The sequence below is a fragment of the Ruditapes philippinarum genome, unplaced genomic scaffold (genome assembly GCF_026571515.1).
Source record: "Ruditapes philippinarum isolate M1 unplaced genomic scaffold, ASM2657151v2 ctg450_1_1_1_1, whole genome shotgun sequence".
Classification (NCBI taxonomy): Eukaryota; Metazoa; Mollusca; class Bivalvia; order Venerida; family Veneridae; genus Ruditapes; species Ruditapes philippinarum.
In genome coordinates this window covers 155,529-165,900 of record NW_026860185.1, presented here as the reverse complement: position 1 = coordinate 165,900, position 10,372 = coordinate 155,529, and the positions used below count along the sequence as shown (strand labels likewise).

General features: G+C 30.9%; 2 protein-coding genes across 2 annotated transcripts; one reads left to right on the top strand and one right to left on the bottom strand.

Annotated features, from left to right (window-relative positions):
* Positions 1-772: 772 nt before the first annotated feature.
* On the bottom strand, positions 773-6,094 carry LOC132759158 (multiple coagulation factor deficiency protein 2 homolog). The gene is made up of 6 exons (XM_060750881.1): positions 5,940-6,094; positions 4,859-5,008; positions 4,075-4,161; positions 3,663-3,835; positions 2,921-3,096; positions 773-2,193 (listed from the first exon to the last, which is right to left on the bottom strand). Exons 2-6 carry the CDS (start codon positions 5,005-5,007, stop codon positions 2,032-2,034), a joined length of 747 nt encoding a protein of 248 aa, XP_060606864.1. The 5' UTR covers position 5,008; positions 5,940-6,094; the 3' UTR covers positions 773-2,031.
* Positions 6,095-8,958: 2,864 nt separating this feature from the next.
* On the top strand, positions 8,959-10,338 carry LOC132759168 (uncharacterized). Its single transcript, XM_060750891.1, has 3 exons — positions 8,959-9,118; positions 9,739-9,938; positions 10,228-10,338. The coding sequence occupies exons 1-3, from the start codon at positions 9,049-9,051 to the stop codon at positions 10,336-10,338; spliced, it is 381 nt and encodes a 126-aa protein (XP_060606874.1). The 5' UTR covers positions 8,959-9,048.
* The last annotated feature ends 34 nt before the right edge of the window (positions 10,339-10,372 follow it).

Here is a 10,372-nt window from a genome sequence, read left to right as displayed (position 1 = left end):
CCGTGATGAGTAGGCACCCGGTATTATGACCCTTTGTTTTCTGTCCGGAAGGTAACTATTGAACCAAGATAACAAAGATCCAGATATACCTGCATGCTTTAGTTTCGAAAGGAGGCTTTATGCCAAACCTTGTTGAACGCTTGATTGATATCAAAGAAAACCACACGAACTTCTAGGCCATTGTCTAGTGATTTACAAAAAGGTATCATAGATGAAGGGCAGTTGATTTACTGTAGAATCACCATGGATAAACTTGACTGACCAGTAGACAGAAAGTTATTACTTTAAGATAGTTAAAGGTGTTGTTCTTGAATACGAGTCGCTCAAATACTTTTTCTGAAGTGTTCCTGAAAAAGTGATATGGGTCTGTAGATATTTGGGAGAAATGTTTTGTCCTTTTTGTGAACTGCAGTGACATATCGGAAACTTTTGTTGCGGATAAAAGATTAGCAAAGGGTCACCGGATGGAAGAGATATTCCACCTTCTTTGTTTCTATCGTATATATGCCCACATGGGTTGTCGCAAACTTTCAGCAATCTCGGAGTATCGGATGTAGATCAACGGAATGTCATTTTAATCCCCAAAACAACGTTCATAATCTATATAATGTATGTGATTTAATAAAACCAGCTTCATGTAACTCATTAATTAGAAAATCTGATCCTTAGTTAGATAGATACTATTAATAATTCTTTAATGTTGCATAAGGTATGTTCAAAAACCTTTTTTACAGAACAGCCATCTTAAGGAAAATCAACAACAAAAATTGGATTTTATTTAATTTTTTATTGAAAAATATGACATAAATAAAGTTTAGATGTTTTCATAATACATTATCATAAATAAGACGAAATAAGATATTTTCAACTTCCTGCATTTCATCTTATCGTTATTCTTCTCAATTATACTACTTTAATTGAATATTCATGAATTGAAATATGACTACACACGATAGTGAGACTTGATGCACTGAATAGTATATGAGCCGCGTCACGACAAAACCAACATAATGGGTTTGCGACCAGCATGGATCCAGACCAGTCTGCGCATCCGCGCAGTCTGATCAGGATCCAAGCTGTTCGCTCACCAACTCTATTACAAGTAGAGAAACTGATAGCGAACAGCATGGATCCTGATCAGACTGCGCGTATGCGCAGGCTGGTCCGGATCAATGCTGGTCGCAAACCCATTATGTTGGTTTTGTCGTGACGCGGCTCATATTATTTAAATTTCACGGTATTTCTAAACATGGTTATCATATTAACTAATTCATGATTTCTTAAGCTTAGCCATAATTCTAATGATCAGGTAAACCACTTTCAAAGATTCATACACCTACATTGGATGTATACCTAATGGATAAATGTCTCTTGAATGACTAAATATTGCCTACGTTATAGATAATTGCCTCGGTAGCCATTCACTAATTTCATATCACAAACAAACTTTGTACGATACAAATAACAGTTTTCAAAATCTTTAGAGAATAATATTTGTTGGAAGTAAACTTTATTAACTTAGTCGGATATGATATTAAAATGATTTAGAAAATCCATGACTTCTGATATAACTAATTTCAGACATCTTTAATGTATTACAATCACCATCATATCTTTTTCTAGATTTCACAAAACGAGCTCTATTAGTCATGTATTATTGCATTAATCCGACTGACCATTACCAATGTCACCGAAAACACAAATTCTCGCTTCTCTTCTGAACATTTCTCTTGTAGTTTATGAGCTTCGCTTATACTTACAATTTTAACAAAACTTTTGACAATAACCTGAATTAAGGAAAAATATAAAAAATATCTTTTAGATAGTAGTTTGCACTTTCTTTTAGTTCGTACTTTCTTTTTAATCTAATCACTAATAATAGATAAAATTATTTTATTGTGACGTTCACTCCTGTATCACTTTTATAATATGCACTTTGTTAAATTGCGTACATTCAAAATTAGATAAATAATGACCTAGAAATATCCAATTAAATAATTAATTTATATGACTACATCTACAATGAACTATCTATCTGGGTTGTTGATATTGTTGTTGTCCCTGGTTTTGTTGGTATTGCTGTTGTTGACCGTGTTGTTGTTGTTGATACTGCAGCTGCTGTCCTTGTTGCTGTTGTTGGGATGGTGGTGGAGGAATATTAGCCTGGAAATTTGGATTATTTTGCATATTTTTCTGAAAGTGGAAATACAAAAAATGTAACTCAAGTCAAAACAAAACGCAGAAAATGCTTAAAATTTTGTCATATACTTCTTTAAGGCTACTGTCACACACTCATATTTTTTTCTATATTTTTTCTATTTTATTTTAAATTACCATGCTACGAAACAATAGCAGAAAATACGAGAATTTTCATGACAAATTAGATTTCCACATGACGATATTTATCCATCATGCATTGTTCTTAGTTTCTAAAAATTCAATTCTAACAATGATTCTAACACGACCCGCATTTTTTCCTATTGAACATAGAAGAACCGAAAGTGTGTGTTATTATGCTATAAAATCACTGTTTGACGTTCTATATTTAGACATGTGACGTAATCATTATATACGTGACGTAACCACTAAAAATGTGACGCGCTGACAATAAGTACGGAAACAAATCAGGCGCCATTTAGCTAACTATCATGTACGGCAGCAATTATTTGTTGATGTCGTGTTAGAATCGAAATAATATATCCAAATCGGTGATTTTATTGCTTGATAACATCACTGTTTGTCGCTCGGATGCGCATCATTATATCACTCGGGCTACGCCCTCGTGATAAAATTCCCCGCATCCGAACTCCAAACAGTGATGTTATTGAGCAATAAAATCACAGTTTGGGATATGTTATTTCTTAACTATAATTTACTGTAGTAAGGGTTTTATTCAAGAACATTATCCATAACTCCATACCTGCATTTCTTGGAACTTCTGAAATTGTTCAAACTGGGCTTGTTGACTCATCATTTGTTGCTCGTGCATTCTGCGTGCATGGAATTCCTCGCGACGACGAGCACGTGCGAATTCTGAGTAAGTTAAGTATCCATCTTTGTCAGTGTCGTCATCATGCAAAACGCGGTCTATCATATCTAAAAATGTACATGTTATTGTTATTGCAATTTCCCTATTTTAACGTAAACATCATTGTTATGATTTTAAGTCAGTGATAATGTGACTGTCTATACTAAATGTATATGTATCGTTTTGCAAATCCATATAGATTCTATAAACATAAGAATTTTATTGCTTTAAAGGTAAAACAACCACAACATCCATCACAAAACGCGAAACCTCGGCACATTTCGACATTTTCCATCTATCCATGATGAAATATGTGAAGCATGAAAAAAATCATGTACATAGATTGTGTTTGATATACATTTATACGAGGAGTTAGTCAGGACTTTTTAAAGACCCATCAGAAACATTGTAATTTGAGTTAAAGCACTCGCAATGCCTGAAATTGTACAAAGAAAGTCTTGATCTGCGATCACAGTGCCCTCTCAGACCCGCTTTCGTTAAAGAGCAATCGACAGAAAAGTTATCTTTATAATAATATGAACTTTTAAAATAGTTATCATAATGGTAAAATGATAATAACTTGATCTTTTGAAATAGTTATCATGTTAAAATGATTACAACATGAATTGTTTACCTTCGTAATATTTCTGCATTCCCTTATACTTTTCCTGCATCATTTCTTCTTGTTGCTCCTTAGATTTTCCGAGCTTCTCCGAGAATTCGAGTTCCGGCACGGGTAACATGTGCGCCATGGCCTGCATTATCTCTATACCGTCAAGGTGAGTGTCGTTGTTCGTATCGTGCAATCTAAAACACGTGCGTATAAAATTATTGTACTTCAGACAAGACACAGACACTTTTTTCCACCATGTTTGTTGCACAATTTTAACATCAACATAGAAAAGAATGAATTACAAAATGCGCGTGGATAATATTTATCAATATAAAAATGGACTATTATGAAGGTAGATTATAAAAAAGAAACATTAGCGCATGTACTATTAATCGTACATACATGTTAGATTATTAGTTGTTGTTTTCTTTACCTGAAATAATGGAATTCCATTTCTTCCGGACTCATTTTTGGTTTATTGCTGAGATTTATTTCATCTTTCATATGTTCTCGTAAATGCCTGAAAAAATATCATATTTTTGTCAATAAATCGTGTATGCTGCATGGATATAAACGGTGCAAGCCTGTCTATGCGGGAAGTAAAAGACACATTGTCATTTTTATTTAATTCGAGCAAGTCTTTTCTTATAGTTTAAAGATTTTACTTCCCCATAATAATTATGATAATCATAAATAGACAAGAAAATATACAAAATTTAAAGCCAGAAAAAGTCAACATTACTTAACGTTTCCCGGTGTTAAAATGCTTTCTAAGGATGTTCTGTTAGTCTACGGAAAAGAAATGTTCCTGATTTCTAAATTGTATAAAGTTTTAATATACTAGTATATGTTATTAGTAATTAAATTGCAAAATGTTGCTAAATATATGTGTGTTTTCTCTATTTCTTTGCATTTTTTTTTATCATTTAAATATCGTGTCTTGCTCATTATTAACAAATCATATCCTTATATGCGCGGGTAATTCACTTTCCATAAATTTAGAATATCTTATTTTAACAAATAAACATAAGTGCGGAATAAATCATGTGTAGCATAATGTGGTATGACGCAACCTTGACTGAGATTTTCTATAACATACCAAAATAAATCATTAAATGCAATTATTGGTTTAAACATATTTAAATATATATTTTACATCTACAATTCTTGATATCAATTTATAGAAATAAATCAAAATGCGATATAAGTGTACATACTGTTCGTCTTGTGTTATTTTTGGATCATTAAAGCTAGTTGGTCGTTGGTCAGGCGGAACCGGTTGATGATGATGGTCACCATGTGCACTGACTTTACTCACAATAAACAGTAATACAACTGCTCCACATATCAACCATGGTGTATACATTCTGAAATATATAATGAACATTTTATATGGTCCAATATAAAAACACTGTTAAGCCTACGTAGCCAATAGTTTTTATAAAGAACTTAACAATTACCTAATTATAAAACTGCAGTTACGTATAATAGATAACATTTATGCAACTTCTATAACAAAATCAAAATAATAAAAAAAAACATTATGAACTGTAGTATATTTGTACTGTATGAGAAGTGAAAGGCTTAAAAATAGAATCTAATTTTATCGAATTGAACGTCTGCTTACCATATTTTTTAATTTTCGGATAAATATTATAAACATTTTTGAATAAATTGTGCTCGCTATAGTTAAGCTATAATAAAGTATATGTTATAAAAGAATTATACTGCATCTATAATATTTTAACTTTATGGTGTATATTTTGTTGACAACAAAGTCTTTCAACTTCTTGTCATGATTGACAGGTCAGTGCCCCAGGACATAGTTTGTCAATATTACGTGATACCGCTTTTTCCCGTTTTTAAAGCAATCATATCGTGCATATAACATATTGCAGATATTCATTAATTGATAAAATACATGTATTTCTTTCGGACATTTTTCCTAGAAAAAGTTTATGGTTTTTGTAAAAATACTCATATCTGGTTCATTTTTACATGTATATGTTGCGAAAGTATTGTACATGTATATGATGCGAACCTATACTCAAAAATGAAAAAAATGTCCATTGCAGTACTGGATTATATTCATTTTGGTTCAGTTTACATTTTCATGAAACAAATACGTTCACATATAATAATGTATCCATTGAAGTATTTATGTCCAAAAACAGCTTTCAATCAGGGCATGTGTAAAATTTAAACCGGAAGCTCAATGCGTTAAAAGGAAAAAAACACGTTAACGTTAATATTATAAAGCACGTTAACGTTAGTGTAAAAAGGTATAAAGATACTCACCTGAAGATCTGAAAAGAAATTATCCAATTCTTAATATGTGAAAGATGGTCTGTTTCAATAGAGGCTACGTGTACATATGAAGCTTCCGGTGTGTATGTTAACCGAAAGTAAACACACTCACGTCGCGTTAAGATGGCGTTTGACAACGTGATTGATGGCCGTTAGGACAGTACTTGATTTTGCCTCGCTTTGAAAAAAAAAACGCGGGAAATACATCATCTCACACAACGTTATGACTTATTTTCCCGATAATATACTTAATATATTTTCTGTACATATTCAACAAACAATTTGGAATATTAAGTTCAGTATATTAGTGGTATTTAAAACTAAGAAATTTATTAATTATAATATAATATAATTATTATTATATCAAAAAATGTAAGTTAAAAGAATGTATACAAAATGAATTCACATAGCTTGAAAATAAAGCTAAGTTACTCTTATTTAGAAGTAACATAATACGATTTAGATTCAACTTGAATAGACACGGTTAATGAAACGAAAGGGAGCTAGAAAAAAGAACGAACTATTACGAAATGATAAATGAATAATAAGTAAAAAAAACGTAATCTCTCTTTAATACTAGTATTACATAAACAACCGTTAGGAGAGAAAAGCAGAAATGAATAAGGCTTACTCACTTCACTTACTTGACTGCTTAAAAAAACTACAGTTTGTAGAAAATGAATTTGAATAAATATTCATTATTATGGTTAGAATTTATTATATGATCTTTTTGAACGAATTTTACCTTTCCGCACGTAAAGAATAATTATCAAAAAATATTAAAGGGACTTCAAACAGGTTTTTTTTTGATACGACGAGAACATGAGCTAATTTTTCGAAACTTATGTCCCATTTGATAAAGGTCTAGATCAATAACTTATGTGCAAAATTTCAATTCATTGCTCACTTCGTTTTTGCAGAATAATTATTGTAATTGTGAAAAAATGACCTAAAACTGAAAGACTGGCAATTAATATCAGGCCAAGAATAACACAAAATACGATTTACAATTTATTTCTGAGTATAATTCTTAATTATCTTTTGTATGTTTTCTGTATAACGTGCCATGTGTGATCTATGTAATAAATTCAAATTTATGTTTTCAAGCTTTTGGACGTCGGCGGAGTTCCTTTAAGATATTGAAAAGATATCACAACAATTAAAAAATGCGAACTGTGTAAAGATGCACTTTGATATATACAATATGAAGTACAATCTGTTAACCTACAGTGAAAGTGAATATGATATCATAATATCAAACATCCATTATCTTCTCTAAAGAGCGTATGAAGTATTAAAAATAAAAAAATCCTCACCCCTCTCCCCCACTAAAAAAGTGAATGATTGAAATCAAATTAAATAATACTAATAATAATAAAATGAATCTATCTTACCCACATGTGGTTAAAATTAGTGTTGTATTGCCGATAATTATAGTACTATGTCAAATCAGTTCAACCCTTGAAAAAGTAATTGCTTACTTTATTGCACTGATGTATATTAATATTCTATATAATTATTTAAAAAGAACATTTGCTCATTCTAATATTTAAATGTAGTTTTCACGTTTTTCATAAGAGGGAGTGAAAATCCTTTTTTTATATAGTATCTGACTTTCAACGCGGGGAGTGTTGGTTCGAGTCAATATCAGTGCAATGATACGGCAATTATCAGACGACAATTCCAACTCTATAGTGGCATAAGATACAGGTCAATAGCTTAACTAAATACTCCTGAAATGATTCTTTTAATTATGACAGATTAGTTAATTGTGTTATCTGATGGCATCGCAAAAAGCCTATTACCATTTTATTGGACGTCTTTAAATCTGAGGGAGATGTGGCGTTGTCGTGATCATAACATACATGGTAGATGGCATTAACTTGAAGCAATTCCTTATACATGTGATGAAAGAAAATGTAATATTTGCTTAAAACTTGAAGATGAATTTCATATATTATTAGAATGTCCACAGAACAATGTTTTGAGAAAACAGCTTGCAAATAAATATTTTGAAAAAAAAAATACAAACAAATATACCAAATTTATTAAATTAACGTCTTAAAATGAAATATTATAAGAAAATTATCAATATTTATCTTTAAAATGTTTGAATTAGGAACAAATGTTGAATATTCGTAAATTATATTAGCTAGGAAGGTAAATGTAATGTTACTTAAGATTTAAACCTTGCTGATATATGATTATTCTGTTCATATTAAATCAAACTTATGTCACAAATATACAGTAAATGTTAAATATATGTAATACAATTGTGTTTTATGACCTTGATATTATGTTTATGTATGTATGTATGTATGTATGTATGTATGTATGTATGTATGTATGTATGTATGTATGTATGTATGTATGTATGTATGTATGTATGTATGTATGTATGTATGTATGTGCGTGTGCGTGTGCGTGTGCGTGTATGTGCATGTATGCTGTGTACTCATGTGTATAATGCCCACATGTAGTTGGTACTAAAATCTAAAAAAATCTAAATGTACATTTTGTATTTGAAGATTGCGTGTTTAAATTGTATTAAGTGCCAGTTTAATACCCCAGTTGTTTGTCTATGTAAAGTTGTGGTCTGAATTTGTTAATTATTTCAATTATTCGAAAGTTGACAAATTATGTCATACATTTTGTTAAATTACGAAACATAAAAGTACATTAGATTTAAATCTAAAACAAAAACATTAAGATGGTCGTTAATTTCTTTTATTCGTTTGCCTGCTGTGACCTGTTTGGTTTTAATTATTTAACAAAATGTAACGTATGACCGTATATACGGTCGTGATATCTTTAAATGAACATTTTAACATGAAATTAACCTCAACATATTACCGATAACAAAAGATATCTCGGTATCTCATATATTATCGAATTATAAACATCGAAAAATCACCGACGGCTAAATAAATAATTAAGTTAATAATATAATTTCCTACATGTATTGAATATAGAATACGAAATAAATCAAGTATTCCAGTTGTCACTTTCTAAAACGTACACAGGCATGTTGAGATTGCTTAAATCTTACTTAATTCATTAATAGATTGATCGTTGATTAATTGATTAATTAGTTTTCAATATGGTTGAGTGTCTTAGATCATGCGTACTGTTTGTTTTAGTTTCAAATTGGATCTTTGTGTCGGCAGATTGTAAGTTAAAGCATTATTTTGTTATCTACTGTTTTATTTGTATAAGAAATTTAGAGGTAACTCAGATATTGTTCTTCTGCTTTATATTATAATTACTTTACCTTTAAAGGGGTGATTCCTGATGGTCCGTTAACAAACCATTTGCATGACATGCAGATTACTAAATTGTAACAAAATAATTCGTCTTCAAGTGCTGTGTGGCAGCTGTAAAAAGTTGCCCCGTGTGTTGTTATATTTTTCTGGTCCTTCGGGATCATTGATGCCAGCACTATTAACTGTTGAGAATTGAGTACCACTCAAGCCGGTGCTAGGGGGCGTGAGGGTTGTTACACTTATTCATTGTCCCTCATGTACAGACTTGATAAAACCGAGTCTGCAATTTTCAAGTAATTTTGTTGTGATTAATGCTTCCGAGGGATCACTTTGTTTCCAGATTTTCATGTAAAGTAGTGCTAAATATAGATACTAGTATTCAAAAATTGTAAGCAAATGATCAATCTTAGAAATATATCAAACTATAAGAATAAATTAATTAATGCTTATCATTGTTGAATCCTATAAATTTGTCATCTTGTTTTTTTTGTTCATCATTCATATATATATATATGTATTTAAAACAGTCAAAGTGACAATAGAGAATGTTGAGTATGACGGTTACGGACAGTTTCCGAAAGTGATAGAGTTGTTGCTAAGTTACGATAACAAGGACATTTATTTGAGACTAGACAAGGATGACGAAACAACTGGTCTTCTAACACAATCAGTGTTTGATGCCTCAAGTTTCCTTCCGTCTGACGTGTTCACACAAAGGAAAAGTAAAGTAAGCTAAGAAATATAATTATTGTCCGCATTTTAAATTTTAGTACTTTAGTATATACAGCTGTATAGATAATTAAAGTTGCTGCATGTAAGATCTAAAAGGAAATCATAATCATTCTGTTTCCTTTTAAAACTTTTCATCATCGTCCCTTCAACTTTACACTATCGTGGTTTTGTTATTTTGTTCCTTATTTCCTGTTTTCGTTGTTTTGAGTAATGTGTGTGTCGCCATGGTACTAACGGGACACCGTATTTATCAATAAAAAATAAACAAGATTTTCTCACCACAGGAGTTTGCAGCTTATGATTCCGGCGATTCTAATGTTTTGATTGTTCATCGTGAAACTGAAAATGCACAACCAAAGTTTGTAAGTTATGATTTATGTTTATCGACAAAATGATACAACGTACATAATCAAAAGTATTCATAGCGTT

What these genes read in the sequence shown, in the direction of transcription:
- LOC132759158 (XM_060750881.1), bottom strand. Translation starts at nt 5,007, where the DNA reads ATGTATACACCATGGTTGATATGTGGAGCAGTTGTATTACTGTTTATT. An exon ending in AAAATAACACAAGACGAACA is followed by an intron (nt 4,162 to 4,858) that starts GTATGTACACTT and finishes ATATTTTTTCAG; the next exon opens with GCATTTACGAGAACATATGA. An exon ending in AGAAGTTCCAAGAAATGCAG is followed by an intron (nt 2,194 to 2,920) that starts GTATGGAGTTAT and finishes TTCCACTTTCAG; the next exon opens with AAAAATATGCAAAATAATCC.
- LOC132759168 (XM_060750891.1), top strand. Translation starts at nt 9,049, where the DNA reads ATGGTTGAGTGTCTTAGATCATGCGTACTGTTTGTTTTAGTTTCAAAT. An exon ending in GATCTTTGTGTCGGCAGATT is followed by an intron (nt 9,119 to 9,738) that starts GTAAGTTAAAGC and finishes TATTTAAAACAG; the next exon opens with TCAAAGTGACAATAGAGAAT. An exon ending in TCACACAAAGGAAAAGTAAA is followed by an intron (nt 9,939 to 10,227) that starts GTAAGCTAAGAA and finishes TTCTCACCACAG; the next exon opens with GAGTTTGCAGCTTATGATTC.